The sequence below is a fragment of the Ixodes scapularis genome, unplaced genomic scaffold (genome assembly GCF_016920785.2).
Source record: "Ixodes scapularis isolate PalLabHiFi unplaced genomic scaffold, ASM1692078v2 PGA_scaffold8__174_contigs__length_109621045, whole genome shotgun sequence".
Taxonomy (NCBI): domain Eukaryota; kingdom Metazoa; phylum Arthropoda; class Arachnida; order Ixodida; family Ixodidae; genus Ixodes; species Ixodes scapularis.
The window spans coordinates 26,085,548-26,110,972 of NW_024609883.1; the positions used below are offsets into that span (position 1 = coordinate 26,085,548).

The 25,425-nt window shown below is 46.4% G+C and overlaps 2 protein-coding genes across 2 annotated transcripts in view; one reads left to right on the plus strand and one right to left on the minus strand.

The window, feature by feature from the left end:
• The first annotated feature begins 8,700 nt into the window (after positions 1–8,700).
• LOC115330525 (piggyBac transposable element-derived protein 3-like) lies at positions 8,701–11,054 on the plus strand. The gene is made up of 2 exons (XM_029992374.3): positions 8,701–8,878; positions 9,207–11,054. The coding sequence occupies exons 1-2, from the start codon at positions 8,840–8,842 to the stop codon at positions 10,959–10,961; spliced, it is 1,794 nt and encodes a 597-aa protein (XP_029848234.1). The 5' UTR covers positions 8,701–8,839; the 3' UTR covers positions 10,962–11,054.
• A 1,704-nt stretch (positions 11,055–12,758) lies between these two features.
• The window catches only part of LOC115312063 (zinc finger protein 28), a 34,338-nt gene continuing 21,671 nt past the window's right edge, over positions 12,759–25,425 (minus strand). Inside the window, 4 exon segments of the mRNA XM_042286756.1 lie at positions 12,759–13,544; positions 13,547–13,657; positions 13,742–13,827; positions 13,829–14,168. Of these exon segments, the coding sequence (XP_042142690.1) occupies positions 13,261–13,544; positions 13,547–13,657; positions 13,742–13,827; positions 13,829–14,168 (821 nt within the window). The 3' untranslated portion in view covers positions 12,759–13,260.

Genomic DNA, 25,425 nt, shown 5'->3' on the forward strand with positions numbered 1-25,425 from the left:
GTAGGGACGTTTGATGTTGCATTGGGCATCGGCAACCACGTCCACGTCGTCCTCAACACGGCGCAACGTCAGGACCACGTTACAACGGCGACTTGATGTCTCGTAATGGTGTCGTCCCCGATGCGACACAATCTTACCATTAAGCATGGAACAGATGAGCAGTGAAACTGGGCACTACGTGCCGTTCGCCGCTAGGCACGCCACAGGCACACCGCACAGCTTTATCTGCATCGACCAGATCCGAGCAACGCCGCGCTGCGCGAAAGTGACATAGGGAAGCCAGCACCGGTTGCTATGATCCTCGAAGAACCCAAGGCGTGCAAACCACTCTTGCTGCAGACGACCAAACCGCAACGCGTATCGAGCTGTCACTCTCGCAACTCGTAACACTAGCGACTGCGACCATCGAGAAACTCGACAACCTCACCACTCTTATTGCAACCTCCCTTCTCGCCACCCACAATGACGTCGTGCCCGACAACAGGCGGCAGCGCAGACGGCGCTGATTGTGCGCTTACCGGTCGGCCGTCAGATCCTTTCGGCCCAGGATTAACAGTTCTGCAATGGAATTGCCGCTCCTACCGACAGCACGGTCCAGAACTCAAGAGACGGCTGGCCGCAAGCGCCCTTCCCCCCCCCCCCCCCCCCCCCCCCCCCCGACATAATCCTACTACAAGAGGCTAGGGTGCCAGAGCCCAACATTGTAGGCTACCGGGCCTTCAGTACCCCTACCATCATCGTCGCCCAGAAGGGCCCACGTCGGAAAAGAGACGCACAGGGAACCATTTCTGTGCCCCAGGCACATGCCCATGTGCTACTAAAAAAATCGATCCCTGCTGCCCAGCTCGACACCTTGCGTTACTGTTCCGAGCAGCGCGAAGTAAAGGCGGTATCGGCGCGCCTCCGAGACAAGGATATCGTAGTCGTGTCTGTGTACTGGAGACCGCATAGTACCACCGACGACGAAGATGCAGAATTGCTCAAGCTCCTGCGTACCCGCACTATTCACCCTTTGCCTGTGCTGATCGGAAATGACCTTAATGCGCACCACACGTCGTGGGGGTCGAAATCAAACACCGTACGAGGCCGAAGCGTAGCAGACAACGCACTTGTGGCAGGCCTCGTGCTCGCCAATTCGCCTGACGTGGTAACCCGTCGGGCCGATAGACAACAGCAAGATTCTACATCGCCAGACGTAACATGGTATTCTTTAAGCCTTAGGTGTTCATGGGCGGTGGTGGATGACACCTGGGGTAGCGATCACTTCCCAGTTATCATCGGCCTCGGCGAGAAATCTCGCGCTCTTGCTACACGCACCGTAAGCACAACCCAATGGGACGACTTTCGCGAGGTGCTCGCAGAACTACCGCCTCACGAGCCACTTTTCAATCGTATTATTCGAGCCAAGGAGATTGTGATGCGGTCGGTGAACGTAGCGCCGAAGCTCCGACTCCTGATCAGCACTTGCTTAATTTATGGGAATCGAGGATTAAAGCCTAACACTGCTACCTAGAGGGCGGCAAACTCCCGCCTGACTGTCTCGCTTTAACCGTACATCGGCAGAAGCAAAACGCTATTCCCTCGAGCTCGCGGAAAGAGCGGCATGACCGCTGCATGTCTTTCAATGGGCGCACACCACCAGCCAAGGTCTGGGTGATGATGCGTAGTATGACAAAGAACCAACGTCAACAGTTGGAGAAGACATGGCCCTCCGGTTCGCAATCTCCAATGAAGAATTCGAGAGCAAAGCTGGCCCCGTATTTTTAGATGCGGAGCATCTCTTGCTCGGGCTATGTCCCGCGGCGTCGTAGTCCGCACTCACACTACGCATGCGCCACTCTCCTCGCTGCGCATGCATTCTCTCTCTCCAACAGCTGCGCGAAGTGCACGCAGCTACCAGCTGCGTGCACTTCGCGTGCGTTCGCTTCTACTCACACTGCGCGCGCAGGTGCAACTCTCCTCCTCTAGTTTCTTCTCCTTCAAGTTTGAATGTAAGCAGCGGTAGCGCGCTGCGCGCGTTCAAGGGGAGGAAGTGGCTGAGTTCAATAAAGAAAAAAAAAAGGAAGTGGCCGAGTGGGCTAACGCGTCTCAGCTCGGAGCGCTGGAGCGAAAGCTTGCGCCGAGAACCTCCTGGGTTCGAGTCCCCGCCACCCCCGCCCGTTTCGATCTGGATGAGTTTCGTACCGGCACGCGTTCGTGTGACGACTACTGCGAGATGCACGTTAAAAATCCCAGGTTAGCGGTTGTACTGCACTGGCTAAATTTCTCATCTAAAAGCTAAGGGACCGATTACCCGTTGAGGCGCATCTCCATCAAGGCTGTATAAACATAAAGAGCAAACCAATTTCTGCGCGCGTTCAGTTCACCGCTGTTGACTCCACTTCACTTCGTTCTTCCGATGAAGTGAGATGGAACGATGCTCCGCATCACCCCATGGTTCCCCTCGGGAAGATGGTGTAATTTTTCCACAGGAATGTCCTGCGAGTTATGACCCAGCCAAGGTTAGATTTTTATTCCCTCCACCTCAAGAACCCACGGACCCAGGTATGGAGTGGCCCTTTACCATGGCAGAGCTGCAGGGCGCACAATCACAAAGTTGCATGGTGCCCCGGGGCCCAACATGATAACTGTCCCGGCCCTTCGCAACCTTCCGGAGGCAGCGATGCAAAAACTTCTGGACATCTTCAACGAGTCCTGGGAGCTGGGTCAACTTCCCGCCATCTGGCGCCACGCCTCGGTTATACCAATCCCCAAACCAGGCCGAACCCCAAAACGGCTCACAGATATGCGACCCACCTCTCTGACGTCACATGTCGGGAAGCTTATGGAGAGGATGGCGCTGATGCGGTTGGAATGGCACATTGAAGCAAACAATGTCCTCCACCCGTGCCAGACTGGCTTCCGCCGGGGTCTCAGCACGCAGGACTCGCTGGCCCTCTTCGCTGAGGATCTTGCCGGCAAGCACCCGCGCTACGACATCAAGATTGCAGTCGCTATAGACGTGAAGAAGGCTTTTGATAGTGTTCCACAACCTACAGTGATGGCCGCCGCATCCGCGGCGGGCCTCACCGGCAAGCCTCTCCAGTATATCAGGGCGTTCCTCAAGGGGCGCACCTTCAGTGTCTCAGTAGGAAATGCACAAGCTTTTACGGCTCCACTCGAGCTAGGAGTCCCACACGGCGCGGTGCTTTCTCCGCTATTCTACAACCTAGTGATGTCGGATTTGAGCCACCGCCTCGACAAGATCCCAGGCATCCGCCACACCATTTATGCAGACGACATCACAATCTGGACGACGGGTGGCCCAGTTGACCCTCAAAATGATTCCGCCCAAGAAGCACTGGACATCATCGCCGGATTTTTGATAGAACATGGTCTAACTCCGTCACCTGATAAGACGCAGTACGCCGTGTTTGGAAACACCAACGCACGCCGAGAGGTGACCCCGTGCATCGAACTCAAGTTTGGGGGCACAGTCATCACTGCCACAAACGTGCTGCGTGTTCTTGGTGTCAACCTTTCCGCGCACGGTTCACCTGTGACGTGGCTGAGCAAAGCCTCCGTAGTACATATGCTGCACCTTGTCTGTCGCACCACAGCTAAGGACTGGGGCGCCGACACCCACACATTACGCATGCTTGTTAGGAGCCTCATCCAAGCCAAGATGCTTTACGGAACACAGCACGTAGGCATCACTAGGAAACAGCGTGAGGCCCTAGAGGTCCTTAATCGGCGTGCCATGCGTACCGGGCCTGCCAAACTTCACGCCGGTTGACACGCTGCAGGCTTACGCTAGACTCAACACCATTGGAGGCCCGTTACACGAGGCATGCCTCGGGCAGCACATCCGCCTTTCACAATCCAGACCGGGACGATCCATTCTCGGGTTGCTGGGCTTGCGACCCGTTGAGGGAGTTCCACCACCAGCCACACCCCCTCCACCTTGGAGTCTGCCATGCCTGACCTCGGCAAGCCGACGCCATCCCATGCTGGAGGCGGCCATCCGGGCCGCCGACGATCCCAAGCTGAGGTGCACGAACGTGACGTCAATGCCGACGGCCCCGAAGTACGCAGATACTCCTGTGACGTGGCCGCAGATCTTGAATCCGGATCTACTGCCGCAGCTGCCTGTTGCCTGTCCTTGGGATCGACCACTGGTGTCCGGCTTCCACCGGGGCTTCACTCGCTGGAGGCTGAGCTGCTGGCGATCCTGCTGGAAGCGGAACTGGAGCTCCGCGACACCGCCACCGGAGGGCTATCTCCCACCGAGATCCTCCTGCACACAGACTCTGCGGAAGCGGTCAAGGCATGCCTTTCTTCGACCCCCCCCTCACTTTCAACGGTCTGCTCCATCCGGGCGGCTGTAGCGGGACTCGAGTCGGTCCTGGGATCGGCCGCACACATCAGGGTCTTTTGGGTTCTGGGCCATGCGGGCATAGAGGGCAATGAAGCGGCGCACCGGCTGGCAAAGGCGTTCTTTCTCTTCCCTCGGCCGGTCAGCCACTTCTGCGACCCTTGGATGCACCATCTGGCTCCGACGCTAGCACTGGCCCTTTACCACCCACAGCACCCGCGCACTGAAACCAAGCGGCGCCTGTTCACCCGGCTGCCTGAGTGCCCGACCTCCATCCCTAGGGGATACCCGTGGGCGGCCGAGGTCCGGCTACGCCGAATCACAACCATCTGTGCATGGACACCGTATCGCCTGGCCCGCTTCGGGCTACGTTCGCCAGATTATGCAATATGCGACCGGTGTAGTTCGACCCCTACATCGCCACCTCAAGCCAATCAAACCGCCGGGCTAATCCCCGATACTTCCATTAACACCCAGTCCTCAGCGCATCTTGCCACCCTGCGCCACCTGCTCTGGGAGTGCCCAGCAAGGCGAAAGGAGAGGGACATAGCACTCGCGCAGCTCGGTCCACCACCACAAATGACGTTCGAGGCCTGGACGGCACCGACAGGCCCCACAGACGTCAAGAGGCGGGCCTTCAACTCACTCTTGGCTTATGTGAGGACAGCCGGTCTGGCCGGCCTTCTGTAAGCACTCCCCCCCTCGCACCCCCTCTCCCATTCCTGCATCCTCATACCCCTTCCCTTCACGACAAGGCATGAGACCGGTCGCGTCGTACCCCTTCTAAATATGAATAAAACGTATCCAACAACTATGATGCTGCCGTGCGGTGCTCGTTTTTATCGTTCATGTGTCCCCTGCTTTACTTTAGTTGGCCAGGTATTTGCGTTTTGTGCGCTTAGCAGCTTGCAGCGGAGAAGCAAATATGGTGACCGTTTTTTTTATTGGTTCAGTTTGGGTTCGGTGCTGCGTGCATCTCAAACGTTTTAATGAGGACGTTCTAGTTGTCTGCAAAGTTATTTGAACTCCCAGGGGTGACACAGAAGGTGTTGTGAAATCACCATCTCAACTAGCAACAGGCGGGTCTTCACGAACAATGACGGTGCCAACAAGCGGCGGTATAACTCCGAGCGAGATTGGTTTGTTGTGTGTGGTTTGAGTTCAAGGTGGGGAATCTATTTGCCGGAATGTTACTGCCACAGCCAATCAAGGAGTTAATGCAAGGGGTGTAGAAAGGATGCCGAGGCGGTTCACTTTGTGCAGGAGAGACCTTTGACGTCATCAGGCCTGTCGAGCCAGCCATTCGATGCTGCCGGGAGACGAAACGTGTGGTGTGTTTCGGAAGTTCCCTGCTGGGTTAGTATTTTGGACTGTGCTCGGGGATAACGCTTCGTCACTGCTCACTTCAATGTCACGGTCATAACACCTGATAATTATTGCATTCAGTGTGACTTCCTTTTTATAAAGTCAATAAAGCATCAACGTGTACTTCCAAACAAAAGTGCCAAGTCTCTCATGAAAAGTGGTCATGTCTCATACAAGCGATTTGCGCTGGTTTTTCCTGTTCGATCCGATCCTCTTCGGACTCCTAAATGGCTTCGTAGCGGCGTTCTGCGGTCCGTATACGCCTTTCCAAAAAACGCTCCTAGGCTGCCACCGTGTTGTTCAAGCTGATGCGGCTGGTGCGACTCTCGCGCCTTTTATCGGCCAGAAATTTTGTCACTCTCTTGGACTGGTAACCTGCTCAGTGCAATTCTCCACCTACCGTAGAAACCGCAGAAGCGCCCACTTCGTGCAAGCACCCACTGTTGGAGAATGGACACGGGCCGACGAAGAAGTGGGCAACGGGGTCACGCGCGGGGAAACCCCGCCATGTTCTTATTCTGATAAACCGCTACCATCACGTCGATCGGGTCATACTTTCTTCAGATCCCAGACACCCACTATTAACATTTCCGAAACTTGGGAATTTTGTAGAGTATACGTTAAGCGCCCGCCCTCTCCAAAGCGCCGGCATGAGCCGGAAACATTTACCCCGTTGCGGCAGCCACAAGACCACCAGCAGCAATGACGGGGATATCCGCTTTCTTGCGATCGAAAGGGAAAAGCTATTTGTGATGAGAGTATTGACCTCCTACTCTGCACTGACTCAGAAGAGTAGTTTTCTGGGTTAAGTGACAGTGAATAAGAACTACCGTAAAATACCGAGCAAGCGCCCACACAAAATTTAGAGAGAATCGCGAAAAAATGCCTGCGGCACATTTGCTTCAGCTAAGATATGCAATGGAACCAAAAAAATACAACAACACTGCAGGACTGTGACTGTCAACCTATATTTCTGAGAAACAGTGAAACAGAAGTCTGATTACATATTTATCATCCGCAGATTTTGTTCAAAACAAACGACATAAAAGTAAAAAGAAAAATATTGCCGCCACAAAGATATGCTTGCAAATTAATTACGCCATGCAAAAATAATCACACATTGAACAACGATTCAAAGGATCCTGCAAAAAAAGCAAATTCATGGCCAAGTTTGTATTCATTGAGACTCTGACCCTTTTTATTCTTTTAAAAAGATGCAAGAAAGCTAGCCATCAGAGAAGCACACAAACAAACTTTCCTGTGTTACACAAAAGCAAAGGGAATTTTCCAGCTAACAATGACATCTACGGTTTGAAAATTCTGATGCAGACAGCCAGGCAACCCGGAAACAACTGCCAGGAGAATGAACACGGAGCAAGAAAATATTGGGAACACCTAACACATAAAAAAGTGATATCTGAAAGCAGGTGCCATATAAATACATAACTGTGAAGATGTCAGTGCAAAGAAGAAAGGGGAAAACACTTAGAGTATGACCATGTTAGTCAGTTCAAAATTTTCCATAACTTTCTTCAATGCAGCCCTGAAGGGGCATTACGAAGTACATATTCAAAATTGGATACAGTGCCAATGTAACGCAAAACCTGCTGGGCAGTGCGAGGGATTCAACTAGTGATGTACCAACCGGTAGCTGGAAGTGTTCGGTGTACACACACGCTCGGCAATTAGTTCCCCACCAAGGTAACTGCTAAAAGGAGGTTTTGGAACTGTACAGGATGTCAGAAATGAAAATCTTGGAAAAGGTTACTCCACACTACTTAAAATGGCAGTGACACATCAAAAGCATTTTTTTTTTTATTATCCGGATTGATTAAAAACAATGCCGGGACTTTACCCTCAAAATTGGAAACTTGGAAATTCAGTATTTGTGAAGTAAAAAAAAAACAATTTCCAAATGCCAGATTTGAAGTTCCCGTGTGATCCGCGCCAGCGCGGTGATGTCAAATATTGCAAAGTCCTGCGAGTTGACTTTCCTTCACGCCTCCGCACCAAGCCACCGCGACCCAAAGCGAGGAGGTGCGGAGCAGGAGAGAAGAGCGCCGGGAAAAACCGGTTTCTTTGTCCGATTCCCCGACTCGACAATCGTCCTCTGCTATGTGCGTCTAGCACCCCCAAGTTTTTCGAGGGAGGATACAAATCCAGGAGGCGACGTCACACCGGACTCTGATTTTTGCTATTTCGAAAGTTTGCAATCGCGTTAAAAAATATGTTTTACGATTCCCGTTATTAAATGTTACAGAAAAGTCGCCTACAAAGCTTCTAAATTTCATGATTTTTGACATCAACAATGAAAAGAAGTGAGGAGGTGAGCAGCGGGAGAGAAAAACAACAAAAATAAAAACAAATGTGCGCGCACGCAGAAAGTTTTTTTTTTTTGCGTGTCATGACTACAATATGCATCGTTTTAGGTAATAAAAAAAATATGACCTTTCGCGTGTCAGTGCCCCTTTAAGGACCATTCACGCACTCCCATCTGCAACCGACCAAGACAAGACCGGTTTTCAAGCATCCTGTGACTACTTACGACCAGCTGCACAGCAGTGCAGAAAGTTGTGAGCCCTTGCACGAGGCTTAAAAACAGTTTTCTCGGGTCATAAGCAGTCACAAGCGTGTGAACCAGCTGTTACTTCAGTGCCAAAATCCACAGCAGCTGAAAGAAACAACAGTGTAAAAGTTCAAACTTACGGATCAACCGCAAGGCACTCCGCATGTGCGCATTTGGTTCTTGCAGATAAATTCTTATACTGACCAAAGCTTTTGGGGCATTGTTTACACTTGTAGGGTTTCTAAGGGAAGACGAAGGTCTATTCGTGCTTAAGTTCAGTATATAGATGTATTTCTCAGTGGTGATTTCAAATATGCAATTAGTTTTCAGATAGCTTTAGTATACCCTGGGTTATCAATAAATATCAAATTTTAACCCATTAATGCCCCATGTTGCATATCTGCAACACAGACTTCAACTGCTCAAGAAAAATACATCGGGCCCATTTTGTGACAAAAAGTTGTCAGTGCTCTTCTCAGTGGGCATTTCTCAATCCAAGGAGTTCAGATTTTCACCACTAGGGGCAGCGCTGTGCTCGCAGGAATCGTTTGAAAATGGCGTCCTCCACGCCGTGCGGGAGTTCTCAAAACCAGGTATGTTTACATTTCCACAAAGAACCTAAAACTGAAAATAGGAGCTCTATATTACCGGAGGAGCCTCTAGGAATGTCCTTCGCGTGAATCGCATGCAGAATCTCGCATTTCATACATTATATGAAGCTGGATATTTTTTATTCCTGGCATGTTGCAAATGTGCAACAGTGGGCAGTGAATGTCACTTCACACGGTTGTTGCATATATGCAACATTCGCTTTTTTTTCAATTTTCGCTACAATTTTGTTGTTCGGTTAGGTAATACCTTTCAGCTGTCATTTCGGGATGTTGTTTCACTCTTGGTAATTTGTTCTTATCCCATCTACAGGCCGTCATTGCACCTTCAGCCTTCTATGGTGTGCCAAGGACAAGACCAAAGCGGTTCCTTGGAAATGACAACCTGCTGGACAACATCGATTGCAACGAGAGTGATCTCTCGGGTGAAAGCAGCAGCGAAGAATGCGAAGCAATCACTGAAGATAGCAGCGATGAAGACGTCGAGAGCACTGACGCTAATGTTGAGACAGGAGTTGCTAAGGGGGACCTGAAAGGAGCCTATGCGAACAAACGCTACACATGGAAAAAATGTGCGTTTGACCAAGCTGGCACAGACTTTGAAAATGACTTCCCTCTGCCTCCTGCTGAACCCCTGTCAGCGAAGCAGCTTTTTGACCTGTTTGTTTCGAGGAGCATGCTGGGACACGTTGTCGAAGAAACCAACAACTACTATATGCAGAAGCACGGAACACCCCTAAACATGACAGTCGAAGAGCTCACCTCGGTTCTAGGAATGTTTTTTCGCATGGGACTTGTGGATATGCACAATGTACGTGCCTACTGGGAACATGGAAGCCGCTATGAGCTGGTTGCACAGGTGATGTCGCGCAATCGATTTGAGAAGATTGCTGGTCACTTGCATTTTGCTGACAACGACGGTGCAACAGACGAAGTGAAACAAGACAAATGCTGGAAGCTGCGACCATGGCTGTCAGCACTGCGGGGAAACATGCTGAAAATACCTCAGGAATGCAAGTCATCCGTCGACGAAATTTTGATTCCTTTTCGTGGAAGGTCGCAAATTCGTCAGTACCTTCCAAACAAGCCGAAGTGCAAGTGGGGCCTCAAGCTCTGGGCTCGTGCTGGCGAGTCTGGACTTTGTTACGACTTTGACATCTACCAGGCATGCAGCAAGGGAGCCTACGGAGACCAAGAAGGATATCAGTTAGGCCTTGGTGCGGGAGTGGTGCTTCAGTTGTGTTCAAGTCTCCCTGAACGGGACAACAATCTCATCGTTGCTGACAACTTTTTCACGGGACCACACTTAGTTTGCGAGCTAACGCGGAGGGGTATCTCGTACATTGGAACTGTGAGAGAGAACAGACTGCAGTCGTGCAAACTAATGGATGAGAAGGCAATGAAGATGCAAGGTCGTGGCACGTGTGATTCATGTGTCGCATCATGTGGTGACAGAAGCATGATAGCTGTAAAGTGGTTCGACAACAGACCGGTCACACTTCTTTCTAACTGCACTGGTGTGGAACCGGTCACCTCTGTAGAGAGATGGGACAAGAAAGAGAAGTCTCGCATCTCAGTTGAATGTCCAGCAATTGTACCCGAGTACAACAGATCGATGGGTGGTGTTGACCTACTAGACAAGATGTGCTACAGCTACAGGTTTTCCATACGCTCGAAGCGGTGGTACATGTACATATTTTGGCACACCGTCAAAATTGCTGCTGTGAATGCGTGGTTTCTGCACAAGCGTCACTCACTGCAGCAAAGGGAATCTTCCAAGCCTCTGCGAGAATTTCTTGCGGACCTTGCCACGAGCTTGGTTTTGTACAGGAAGCGTCCGCCTGGCCGCCTTTCTCGAGAGAATCTTCCCTTGGTGAAGCGGGCGTCACCACAAGTTCCACGCGACGTAAGAGGCGATGGTAGCCATCATTGGCCCATTTGGATGGACCGCCGCAACAGATGCAAGTTGTGCACAGGAGGCTACAGCTACGTCGCTTGCTCAAAGTGCAATGTTCACTTGTGCATAAACAAAGACCGGAATTGTTTCGTCGATTTCCATCGGGGTTAGGTAACTTATCCATGCTAGGAAGCACGTCTTTCTATGTTTTGTTCATCACTGCTGTGCCTTGTTTGATAAAATAAACTTCTTATATATGGCTAATATTTTGAGATATTCACTTACTGCCCAGTGTTGCAGATATGCAACAAGCTATAGTAGACAATTCGTAGCACTTATGAAATTTTTTTTGGCCCCTGTGTCTATATTTATGTTCAGTGACCCTGTATTCAATATATTTTTCAAATACTCTCACTATTTTTTGCACTGGGAAGCAATGGGTTAATTAGGTCCTCTGTACGGGTCGTTACAGCTGTTAAGACTTTGGGACTAATTAATTAAAATTATTGTATAACTAGGGTTCGGAGTTTTCGGTTTAAACCAATAAAAACCGATAAAAGTATGCCGAATCTATGTTCGGAAATTTAGTTTTAACCGAAAAAGGTCAGTTTTTAGGTTCGACATTTTTTATTTAAGGGGAGACATGGGTCTTCGGAGCCAAAAACGTCCTAAAACTGAATTCTTTCGAAAATGGTGATGGCTGTTGTTCTTTTGAATTCACCAGGCTTCTAATTTCATGGATGAATATTTGGGCTATAAATCTCTCAATAATGTCTATCTGGGCTGAATGTGCATTGAAGTTGGCTCTGAAACATTGTTTTCACAAGACACAATTTTTGGACTTGTTGAAAATTTGCAGGAGGGATATCTGAGCATCCAGAGCAGATAGAAATATACCTTTCCTGAAATGTGTAGCTAAATGTGTGAAGCATACAATGTTGAAAGCAGATTTCCTAATATAAGTCTAGAAATTTTTCTATTTGATTTTTTGTTTTATTACTTGTTAGCCATGCATTGAGCACTGAACTTTAATGTGTGGTAAAATCATTAATAGTGGGTTTATCTTAAAAGTACTTCCAACATTGTATGCTCTACACTTTGTAGTATCTAGCCATGTGTTAAAAAGGATATTTTGTTGAGCAGTTTTTTTTCCTATCATTCCTCTAAACAAAGGCAGGCAAGTTTTAATTACCTTGAGGACAATTCTACTTACTGAGAAAATGACCAGATATATGAAATCAGCACAAGAAGCTGAACAAGCTTGTGCAGTTTCAATGGGTTTGGTCATAGAATAAGAAAAAAAAGCTCCAAGACCAGTGTTCCCCCTTAAACCGATAAAAACCGACAAAAGTACGTCGAACCCATTTTCTAAAATTCAGTTTTTACAGGAAAAGGTCAGTTTGACCTTCCAGTCGTACCGCAGAGCCGTGGCAAAAAAGTGGAACGACAGTGTCTATCGAAACGTGTCCGAATGTACGGGATACACGGATGCCATCATGACGTTTTGATTTAATGTGCACATCATCGATCAAAACGTGAAGTCCGAATGCCCCATGACTCCGCCATGTACGAGCGTGTTTTCAAACTCGTAAGGAAGACTGACTTGATGCAAGTTCTGCATCTTGTGTTGTACTTCAAAACATCGCACCATGACTCTTTCGGCGGCCGCAGTTGGTTGATTGGCCGATTTTGGCTCAGGCTGCGCTTCATTTCAGCCTGCCAGTGTCCAGTGTTAGCGTTGAGAGGGAATTCTCGAAGCTCAGGGTCATATTATCAGGAAAGAAAGAGTGCGGATCAATGAGGAGAACCTGGGAAAGTACATGTGTGTGTACTCTAATAATAAGATCACGTAATCCTGATGTACAGAAGGTGAAGTTCCATGTTTTTTTGGGCATAGGCTTCATATCCGACTTGTCCGTAATTGTTTTTTTCTTTTTTTTTTTTTTACAGTTACACTCATTTGCCAAATAAAGTGTCCCTTTCTTTTTCAATGTATCTGTGCCGTTTTTCTTTGAGTGATCACAAATATCAGAGCTATAAGTATCATCTGATCTGGTGTCCATTGGTACTCATTTTATATGAGTACCAAGCTGATAAAATTTTGTGGGCATAAATATATGCCGAAAAAAAAAACGAAATTCGAATTTTAAAATAACCATTAAAAAAAGTATGTTGAATTTTGAAAAAATAGAAATTGAAAATGTGGAACCATATGTATAACATACAGAGCAACAAAAATAGCATCACCACACAAAGCATGTCTGTGAATGCAATTCAATACAAATTTCTGATATATTCTGAAGGATTTTACGCTAACAACCCTAACGAGGGCCGAATTAAAATTACATATTTATTGAGAACCGAGGATCTAGCAAAGCTATCTGAAAACTAAATTCATATTTGAAATCAGCACTGAGAAATACAGCAGTATTCTACATTTCAGCACGATAAATGAAATACAATAAAAAAGTTAAAGACCCTCATTTCCCCTTAAGCACTGTTTTCGATAATGGCGGATCAGATTGGTATTACGAGAAAAGGCTTGGTGGCACTGCTTGCACTTAAATGGCTTTTCACCTGTGTGCGTTCGATTATGGCTTTGCAGAGAGGAATTTTCAGCAAAGGCCAGGGGGCACAGCTTGCACTTAAATGGCCTTTCACCAGTGTGCAAATAATTATGGCTTCTTAGATGGGTATTTCTAGCAAAGGCTCGGGGGCACTGCTTGCACTTAAATGGCTTTTCACCAGTGTGCGTTCGATTATGACTTCGCAGATCAAAATTTCGAGCAAAGGCTTGGGGGCACTGCTTGCACTTAAATGGCTTTTCACCAGTGTGTATTCGATTATGGCTTTGCAGATGGGAATTTAGAGCAAAGACTTTAGGGCAGTGCACGCACTTAAATGGCTTTTCCCCAGTATGCAAATGATTATGATAGGTCAGAAGGGAATTATAAGCAAACTTTTTGTGGCAAAGCTTGCACTTAAATGGCTTTTCACCTGTGTGTGCTCGAGTGTGGTAGATCAGATTTTTTTTCTGAGTAAAGGCTTTGGGGCAAAGCTTGCACTTAAACGGTTTTTCGCCAGTGTGAGTTCGATTATGGTTTTGCAGATGAGAATTTTGAGCAAAATCTTTGGGACATAGCATGCACTTGAATGGATTTTCACTCTTGTGTTTTTGAGTGCTGCCGAGCACTTGGGACTTAGAGCCCGACACGGAAAGATGGTGGCACTTGGATTGTTCATCACCACGGGCAGCCAGGTGGCACAAAATCAGACGCTGATCTCTGGTGACATAGGTGCAGGAACAGCATCCGAACCAGATGTCCTCGGTGACTTTCAGTGGGCAGCTGGTCTCCCCCGACAATGTGGCTCCATCACCTAGAATAAAATACCATATGTACTAATACACAAGGAAAGTCCAACCAAGACAGCCATATAATTTGAAAAAGAGTAGTCATTAATGCAGTTTTTCCACAGCTGCACAGTTCAATATTTTGCTGCACTGCGAAATTCAATTCTCGAAAGCACTCAAATGCAACTGGTACCATTAAGGAGGGTCCCCAACCTTGAAAAGTGAAAATCCTAGAAAAAAATAATATTATAGACTTTTTTATTATGATTTCTAAATCAAACCACATATTTTCTTCCTTTGGAAAGTATTCCTGTCTCTCAGAATTTTCTTGTTTCGTTTTTCTTGTCACAAGGAAGTTTCACCACCGAATTCATAGATGTGACTTCAACTGAAGCCGAACTTTGACTTGCTCAAGTTCGCCTCAACACCAAGATTGACTTGAAAATGCTCAAGCTGGCTTTTACGTTTCAGAGACACTCCTGCAAACTTCCTTCATCAAGTCCCGTTCAAGTCGCGAGCACTCGCGGTGCTCCCCACCAAGGAGCGAGATTAGGTCGCAGTTTTTATCTTAAAGGGGCACTGACACATCAAAATCATATTTTTTTTTATTATCCGAAACGATTGAAAACGATGCCGGGACATTACCCTCAAAATTTGAGATTTGGGAATTCAGTATTCGTGAAGTAAAAAAACAATTTCCAAATGCCGAATTCGAAGTTCCCGCGCGATCGGCGCCGGTGCCTTGACGTCAAAAATTGAGGAGACCTGAGAGTCCACTTCCTTTCACCACCCCCTGCTGTTGCCATGGCGACCCAAAGCGAGGAGGAAAGGAGCGAGCGCCCGGCGATGCGGCGGACCGGTTTTGAGCGGTGTCGCCTGTTTTCCGTTGGAGGATACAAATCCAGGAGACGGCACCACAACGAACTCCCGATTTTTGGTATTTCAAAAAGAAGGGCCGTAGTGCGTTCGCAATTGCGTTAAAAAACATGTTTTACGATTGCCGTAATTAAATGTTATAGAGATGTCGCCTACAAAGCTTCTAAATTTCCTGATTTTTGACGTCACCGATCAAAAGAAGCGAGGAGGCGAGAGGCGGGAAAATCAAACGCCAAAAGTAAAAAGGCGCGCGCGCGCGCGGGAAAATTTTTTTTCGCGATGCGGTTTTTTTTGCGTGTCTATGACTACAACTTGCATCGTTTTAGACAATAAAAATAAATACGACCTTTGGGGTGTCAGTGCCCCTTTAAAGGGGGACCAGCAGAAATATTCTTCCGCCTGATGGAAAGTCCTCCTCGCCCTCTTTCTATCTCTTTCTCTCTCGTATTGTAGTACGGCGAGGCGAGGGGAAAGGTCCCCTTTTGTGCCGGCTTCTTCTGAGAGGATTAGCCGAGAAAACCGCCTTTCTGAGCGACGGGCGATGGGTGCGGCAGCAGCGACCTCGCGACTTACAGGTATCTTCAGCTCCTATCGCGTAATCTGCCCTATTTTTTAGCGCTCGCCAAGCCTAGCCCCTCGGGTGCAGGTTTTACGGAGCTGCAAGGCTGCGCCCTCGCAGTCACCGAATTTGAGCTGTCGAAGTTCTTTGGTTTAGCCCGTGGCAAAATAAACGCATACTCGGGAGCTGCGATGCATCCCCGCACCCATTGAAGGAACGTTTCATAGATATTCTTGGTTGATCAAGGGGCTCAAAACACATGCGCGAGATGTGGTGAGTGACTTGAATATGTAGGGATGCTTACATCTTCACAAAACATTCCATCTTCAAAAAAACGGCTCATCACGCTCAAACCTGCCTCAAATTGGAATCGAAGGAAATGAAAACAATGTACCAGGGGTGGGCCTTTTGTAAAAGGTCTCTGTTTTCAGGCCACGCTATATTTAGTGGGAGCTCGAGCTGCTACTTCAATACATTCTCTGAAGCGCACGCCTGAAGTGGCAGCGGGCCCTTGAAAACGATTTACTAAAATGCCCTGTTGTGTGCCTAACTCGCAGAACGTGATGGCCAGCAAAATGTGTGAAATTCATATTTACACATTCCCAATAACCACCTGAGGTGAGAGGGCATCAAGGGTAGATGTCAATATTAGAAAGTTTTAGTTAATCGCTTTTAGCCATTTCGATAACCGTACGGTCTGTGCCCCACAATGAAATGTAAGCTAGACTCGCTGTTTACGTTCTTTATCGAGTGCGGCTATGGAGCGGAAAAGAATATTAAACAACTTTTTGGCGAGTCTAGCGTGTCGTGTTATGGTTCAACGTTGCTTGTATGGGTACCATAGCACAGGCCGCCACTTCGAAGTATTTGTGGTGTCTCAAAGAAACTAAAGCAAAAAAGCAGACAATTTTTTTTAACGTGACACAGAATTGTATTTAACATTGTGAAAAACTTTTAGGTACCCATAGACCAGGGATGGGCAGTATTTTAAATACAAGTATTTGAAATACGTATTTCAAATGCTTTGTGTATTTTGCATTTGTATTTAATTACAAATTGGGTAATGTATTTGATGTGTGTATTTAAATACTAAAACGTGGGTATTTCAAATAAAATTGTAATTAAATACAATTTTGTGGGCGAAAATACATCCCTCAGATTTATTGTCACTGTCCAGAGTGGGAAGAAAACTACATCCTGCACCGAATGCAGTGTCTCTCAATCAAGCACAAGCGCTTGGTGACTTTGCAATTACGGTGCTAGTCCAGGGCAAGAATAGTGACGAAATCGACGTTCACAGGCAGACTGGCTAAATAAGTGCCTGTGACAACTTGTGATGCTTTCCAGACTTATTTCCATCCGTATTTTTGCCTGGAACATTCTAAATGCGCGGGTCGTCCAGATTTTTGTAACTGGTGCGAGTTGCAACAATGAAAAAATTCTCTAGCTAGGGCTGCGCGTCTTGGTCGTCTCGGTTCTTTGTTGGTCTATGCCAAAATGTAATCGACAAAAGGAGCTGCTTGAAGCTCTGTACTTTTTTCACCTACTACGTCTAAGCTGATTACATTTTTTTTGTGACTGTACTTCTATTACGTTACTAGAGCCTCGCACACTAACTCCCGAGTGTGCAATGCAAAATTATAATGAGATACCCAGAAACCCGTTGCAGGTGCCCTGAAGTCGCTGACGCAGATTTTGCGGAATGTATTTGGAAAAGTATTTGGAGGAGACCAAATACATTTGGTTGTATTTGTATCTTGTATTTAAATACTTTTTTGGAAATGTAATTCGATTTGTAATTAAATACATTTTTGACGAAGTATTTTGTATTTGTAATTCGATACATATTTGCATGTATTTTGCCCATCCCTGCCATAGACTACGAGGGGGCATCAGAACTCGTGCCCCCCCCCCCAGGCTTGGGCCATGATCCTTACCGACATGCTGTTTACGAGTTATGTAACGAGCTTCTAGTAGTGGCATGTAAACAAAATAATGCCCACATTGCCTTTACTGACAATATACATGGGAAATGGAACCCCAGCGTGCTTTCGTTAGCTTCAATCTCCAGTTCTGGCGAGAAGCTAACGTGCAGCACCCCCCCCAAAGAACTTCTCAGCCTGTTCCCCCCCCCCCCCCCCCCCCCCTGGAAAAATGTAAAGTCTACGCCGCTGCCTTACGCCACGCAGCAGTTAGCACGAACAAACTATCGCTGCTGTTTCCCACTTTTTTTTTTTTTGTTAGAAGTGAACAATGTTTAGGAAACTGTTAATGCGAGTATTTAACCTAAGCGGCAGATTTTAGTGCGTGCCAATACATTGCTCGGAAAAATAGCAAAAAGCACCGATGTCGTGTTTGCGCTCACAGTGTCGCGTAATGTATGCATACCGTTGCACAATTTACGTTAATGGAGTGAATCGGTAAATTTAGTGACCCAAAAAAAGTGGTGTTATTTTGTTTTGTTTTTATGGTTGAAAAGTTGTTATTTTTATACAAGCAATTCGGTAAAGAGTGCTTCCATTGGACACCAACTTACGAGGCATCAATTTGTTCTCATACACAAAATTATGCATGGACCTGCGTAAAACTGCCAATATTGTTTTTGTGCTGACTGTGTCACGCACAGTAAGAAGACCAGTTCATTGCTCGAACATTTAAACAAGGCCTTCCTTACGCCAAATAGACATTTTGCCAGTACGCTCAATTACTGGTGGTTCATAAAATAATCTATGTTGTTGATTTGGAGGAAAGGAAGTGGTGGTGAGGGGAGGGGGAATTGAATACAAAGGACGACTCTAGCGAACCTCGAACTTTGTAAATATTTTGCACAACCTATAATCCTGAGTTAATTAAATTACTTTTTCTTTGTCAGTTTCAGAACTTGTTAACAGTCGCGCTAAAGGCCAAGATGAGTGAAAAGTGAGATGCCCCTGTTTATTTGAGCAAAAAGCGTATATATGCGAGATGGAACTGAAAAAAAGCATACGAGTGTAACCGTAGCAATCTCCGACCAAACCTGAACCTCCCTTTTTCTGAAACCACGGAGATGACTACTTTTGACGACTTGATAAAGCAAGCCGAAGCCGTTAATAAGTGTGACTCGTCAGCTGTGACAATCAAGGCGCCACGACGATTTCTTGAAACCTTCATCTATTAAAACAAATTGTGTAATAAATTCATTGCCATATTATGCTTGCGCTGATCTTGTAGCGGTATGCGTGCATTATGTGGCACTGTTAGCCCGAACGCGACATTGGCGCTTTTTACTATTTCTGCCCAGCAACATGTATTGTCTAGCGCCGAGCTCTGCCACTTAGGTTGGATAGTTAAATTAACAGTTTTCTAAACATCATTCACTTCCAAGAAAACAAAATTAGAAAGACCGGCGATAGTTTGTCCGTGCTAACTGTGTGGCAGTATACCTAAAATGTGTTTGCAATGACAAATTACAAACATGTTTCATGTTAAAAAAAATCGGCTACATTTGATTTATATTTTATTTCTAATGCTGCAGAAATACTTTTAAGGGGCAGCACGTGCTATAGCACCGATTTAAGCAACGTTGAACTATAACGACACGCTTCGGTAGTTGCACTCGATAAAGAATGCTCCAAGAAAGGTTATAGCTTATATGTTGTTGTACAATATGGTTATCCAAGAGCTAAAGACGATCCACTAAAACTTTCTAGTATTGACACACACCATAGCTGCCTTCTCACCTCATGTGGTTGTTGGGATGCGTAAATATAAATGTCATCTACATTCGTTGGCCATCAGAGTGTGAGTTACGCACACAATAATTTGTGCTCGCTGCTAGAAAACAGAGACCTACAAGATGCCCGCACCCGGTACATCGTTTTCTTTTCCATCGATCCCAATTTGAGGCAGGTTTCAGCGTGACAAGCCGTTTTGTTTAGGGTGGAATGTTTTGTGAAGATGCAAGTCATCCTTACATATTCAAGTCACCACATCTCGCGCATGTGTTTTGAGCTCCTTGATCAACCAGGAATATTTATGAAACGTTCCTTCAAAGGTTGCGGGGATGCATCGCAGCTCCTAAGTATGCGTTTACTTTGCCACGGGCTAAACCAAAAAACTTCGACAGCTCAAATTCGGTGACTGCAAGGGCGCAGCCTTGCAGCATCGTAAAACCTGCACCCGAGGGGCTAGGCTTGGCGAGCGCCGAAAAATAGGGCAGATTACGCGATAGGAGCTGAAGATACCTGCAAGTCACGAGGTCGCTGCTGCCGCACCCCTCGCCTGTCACTCAGAAGGGGGATTTTCTCGGCTTATCCTCTCAGAAGCCAGCACAAAAGGGGACCTTCCCCCTCGCCTCGCCGTGCTACAATACGAGAGAGAAAGAGGGCAAGGAGGACTTTCCGCCAGGCGGAAAAATATTTCTGCTGGTCCCCCTTTAAAAAGGGTTTTACACTTCAGAAAAAAGTTGCTTCTTTAAATTTCTTTTGTGGCATGCCTACGAAACGCAAATCGTGAAAGATGCTGATTCGCAGGTTTCAAAACTAACGTTCTATGTGTTTTCTAAATGCGCTTTTCCGTCGGGCAACGTTGGCTCATTTGAGCGATGGCTCCTGGCGCTTGTTTCTTTTCGTTTCACTCGTTGGCGTCCCTCGCCTCTGGACACATTTGGCGTCATGCGAGTTTCGACGTCTCCTTCATTATGAAAACTCGGGAGAAGCTTGAACTAGGATTCACCGAAGACGAGAAACAAATGCTTATCTGGGTTCAACAAGCACGAAAAGGTATTCGAGTGAGTGCCCGACTCCAGTGCCGCGTCCACACGCCTCAACAAGAAAGTTTAAAAACCTCATAGGATCCTCTAATGGGACTCTGATACGACAAAGCGCTTGGAACTCCCGATGCAGAAGGAAAAGGACTGCAAATTGAAGTGATACTCAAAGCAGGCAAGCGTTCAGCGACATTTCCTTATTGCAAACTATGCGGCGTAGTTCTCTCTCGGATACGTAAACTGTAAACTATGCGGCCTGGCCTAAGCGCTCTTTCAGCTGCTTTAAACATTATTTTATGTTGCTTACATGTTTCTACAAAGGCTTGTTGTAATGGGCACAACATAAAGCATTGGGCACGGTGACTGTGCTTTCGGTGATCAAAACCAGGAAGTAGCTACCGGGCATCATAGTCTTCGCAGCTATGCTTAGCTCGTCCAACTTTCGCGGGCAAAAACACAGGCCCAGAACATGTTGTGCATGAGGCGGTGGGACTGTCACTGATGTTTGGTGTGTAGAAGCAGGGTTGCTAACCTTCTGTAATCAAGAGAGCTCTCTTCGAAATTTTAGTTTTTCTAATTTCTATTTGATCATTTCGGCTATTAATAATCTCAACACTGTCACTCTCATTTATGGCAGTCATGGATTGAAGTCAAACTATTTTATATGTTTCTTCAGAAATCTCCTCCCTAAAGATGAAGTCCAGGAGCAGGAGTAGCACCTTAGGAAATATTATCTTTGTGGTTACATTTTGTATATTTGATATGAGTGCCTTACATAACCCTTTTTTTTTTATTTTTAGGCAGGGAACTGGCTTCCCCAACCAGTGAATGCGATCTGGGCTGGACATAATTTCCAGGCAAGTAAATGAGCATGGTTATATTGTGGCAGAGAATCATATGTGCCCCCTGTCCACAGCAAGTCAGTAGTCTGCCGCGGCAGCCAATGGCGCACTGGTAGGAAAGGGAAACCATCTGTTGAGCAGGAGGAAGACAAAGCGACGAGGACATGAGTAAAGCGCCCAAGCCGTTGAATGCAGCTGAATGCCATGGTGTCATAAAAGGGCACTTTAAGCATAGGCAACTTCCTGTTAAATGTCTATCGAGCATTGCAAGTCCAGTACCCGATGTCTCTCATAAATGAGTGACTATGATGCCTGGGAGCACCACATCGATGTCAGCAATGCTGCAAACAAGTGGATTAACAGCAGAAAACATCTCTTCCCGCTGACGTGACTGCAGAAATTTGCTTCTATGGCATACCGGCGTCTGGATGTGGAACGCCGCTCATCACTCTTCAGCCTCTGCGACCATGGCAAAGAGCTGCAGTTGCCCCACTCATTGAAAAGTTGTGGCTGCTCAATTCTTCATGCGACACAATGTTCCAGAGATTGGTATGAACTGTTTCAGTATGGCTGGACATAGTACCTGATAATGAAAGATTGAGGTGTACCTAAGCATTCCTTATGAGTTGTGAATGCGAAAGCATGCAAGCCACTCGTCCGCTCCCATTTCGTCTGCTGCACACTTTTCGTCGCCTATCGGAGCATGTGCTCCCTTGGTAACCTTGATGCTCCTCGCTGATGGACACACAGCGCCATGGGGTGAGCAGTCATGGAAACTGACGAGCGCAGCGGCCAATGGAAGCCCCGTCGACGCTTGCCAACCAATGGAACCGAAGGAAACTATCTGCCGTTTTCGCACTTCAGACTAATCATGTCAGCTCGCTCCATGAGACAGTTAATGCTTTCGCAATAAAAACATTAGTCAGGCTGTTTTAAGACGACTGTGATACCCTGATCGTTTGTCGAGTTCAGCGACGACCACCTGTTTGTCGCTGTACTCTTCAGTGCCATGTTCATTTGGCTGCTCGAACATCTTTGGCTAGGGCATTAAAAGCTCACACCACTGGAATCATTTAATAGGAAGTCATTTATAACCCGAGCTGTTTTCATTACGATTATGGCCGTCCTCGTGTCCTCGTCACGTTATCATTCTGCGCCACACATCCATGAAGCTTGTGACACATTAGTTTGCATTCACAAGCTTACGACTCGCACAACGTCTAAGCTTGGGAACATATAAGCACCTTGGGAAGGCTATTTAGTGACTATGAAACTTTGCATAAACTTGAAAAGCTGATGACGGAAGTAAGGTGGTTAGTTGGGCGAGTTGGTAATGATTGAGCATGGTTAAAATTGCGCACAAATAGAAAGGAACAGAGGAGAGAGAAGAGACAAGCATAAATTTAAGATTCAATGTATTGAAGGAAGAAACAAGAGCAGCCCGCAGTATCAGTTCGAGCCGAGGCCGGTGTGGCCTTGGCTCGAGCTGATACTGCAGGTTGTTCCATTTCCTTCCTTCAACACATCGAATAGCACATGATGAGCTCATCTAAGTGATGAGCTCATCTTTTCGCGAAATGCGAACATTGCCAAGGAAACATGCTTGCAATTGTAGCTGTGTTTTCGCCCACAGTTGAGGCAAAATAGCAGGGACTTAAACCGAAAAATATAATGTTTCGGTTACAGTTTCCTGTTGATATCAGTATCGTTTTGGCTTTTTATGGTTTTAATTTTTACGGTTTCAGTTACCAATCACACATTATTAAAAAGACAATGAAGACAATCTTATTTAATTTTTTTTTAATAGTGTTTTTAGGCTTCTTGGGAACCTAGCACGCTGCCTAATTTCTTGTAGACATTCGTGACGCGTATTTCTGTGCCTAAAAAAGAACTGAAGAAACCAAAACTGAACTATTTCCGTTCTCATTTCTGGGTCTCCGAAAATGAAGGTGACGTACGGAGTGATGTCAAGTGTGAATAGTCGGTATCGGTAGTATTTAAGAGATAGAGACTCTGGTTACCACGGTGGGTTATAGCAGCGCAATGGAGCGGTCGTTTCATTGAATCCGTCAACAGGGACGACAATGCCGCTCTCGCGAGCGAGTTCGAGCTTCCATTCAGTGACCCAACACCAACGGAACGGGAGTATGTGTGTGGCGGCCTCTGCCATCCCCCGACGGAGACTGCCCAGCTGGCAATGAGCGGCCCGCAGGTTCCGAGCAGGGAAGCAGTGAGCAACATTCACGCGGGCTAGACGAGAGCAGTGCGTTGCCAAAGGACAGGGACGCGGAGGAAATGCTGAGGGGAAAGTGGCAGCGAGAACCGGTTCCTCAGCGGGGGACACTCCCCAAGAAGGAGAAAATAAACAACACCATTTTTGGTTTTCACCAAAGTCGGACATCCTCTTTTCGTCGTCAAAGCACATGAACAGCAACCCACACATAAAAACTAGCGTCGCCCGAACGAATACTAGTCTTCAGTCGACCGTTAGAACAGCCATCTACAGCGCACAAAATTGGCATGGCTACCATTTTGCAGAACCTTTCGAGTACCGTGCTCCCAAACTAAACACGACACTGACATCTGAAACCAAACGTCTCCCACGTGTTCTTTTTTATTTTATTTTGTTTGCCCGTAGTTGCTCGTTGCCTGTTTCGCGTCCAGCGTAGCAAAGAGAAAAACAATTATGTTGTTTTATTTACAATTAAGTAATCATTTCCGGTCCGAATTATAGTTGTCATGGTTATTCAGGTGGAAATGAGAACAGTATTGCTAAAAATCGCAAACCAAAACGTATGTCTCTCGTTTCAAACGATCACAGACGCGTCTCTTGTAACGTCGAGCTTGTTGGCCTCGCAACGATCACGTGAGCTTCGCTTCTCCTGCCTTCTCCCGCAACTCTCAAGGCGTTGCCCCAGTTGATCCCGGAACGGTTATTACCGCGACTGTTTAATTAATTTGTGCGGCACACAAGCGCCGGTTACGGCTCAAATTTGGGCAACGTGGCTTGAGACGTGCCTGGAACCCAGTTGAATCGCCAAAAAAATATCCGAAATTGCCTACATTGTCCCTTTAAGAAACATTTTTTTTTTCTTCAGGTGTCTCCAACAATTGTTTTATTGAAATGCTATACAGCCGTTTTATAATAGGTGAAGTAAAGTGAAGTGAAGTGAAGAACCTTGATCGTACAAATCAGACTTGAGTTCTTGTGGAAATAAAAACTTGATTGAAATATTAATTCTTATTTGTTTAAATATAACTTTATATTTTTAGCCTGAAGCCAGATTTTCATAACACAGACCACTCACAGACAAACTTGCTATTGCATACAATATTTTAAAATTAAAAAAATAGTGTTTATCCATTTTTTTTTTTTTCAATCTTAAAGAAGAATTTTACTGACATTAATTTTTGGGTGCATGTGAGCTCGTAAGCAGGCGGTTTATGTGAGAGTCCTTAACTAACTCCAGTAAAAATCCAGTCAAAAAAAAAAAAAAAATAGAAAACAAATTTAAATTTTGAGAAATTATACCAGCCAAAGACTTCAGATCTTTTTCCATGGAACCGAAACTGGGGCTCGGTTCCCTGTTAATTTTAGAAATGTCAATTTCGAAGTTCGAAAGTCAGGCTTTCCTTTTCGGCATGCAATAAAGCATTTGTTTGTGACACGATTAAAGCAAGACGTGAAACATAGCATGAGGCCACTCGATTTTATTACTCGACCACGCCGTCAATTGAAACAGCACTTGTGTATGTGTGCCCAAATAGAACAGTACAAACAAATGGGCTTTGTCCCCAGGGCCCGTTTGCTCAAAGCCGGTTAACTTTAACCGCAGTTAAAAGTTAACCGCCCTTCCCTACTAGGTACCTACAAGTACCTAGCCATGTTTGATGAGGGCTGGATGAGCGATAGCTCCATGTTTTATTATGGGGTGGTAGGAGTGGTAGCTGGTGTCACCTACTGGCTGTAGCGAATATACGTGGCTTCCGTGAAAAGGTTCCGGAAATGAGGGGGACCCAAAAGATGCGCGCTGCCTGGTTTTCGCGACGCAGCGCGGCATATATTTGAGTTTAAGAAACAATTTTTATTGCTCGTGGTACAAATAATCGGCAAGGTAAAACTAAATTAACCCTTGTTTGGAAATTTTCTAAATATTTGGCAGTATGAAGTGAAGAAAAGCCTCGTTGAAATTTCCTTCCGAGTTTGAAAGAGGACGACGAAGTTGAATCCTAGAAACGATGAGAAAGAAGTGAGCAAT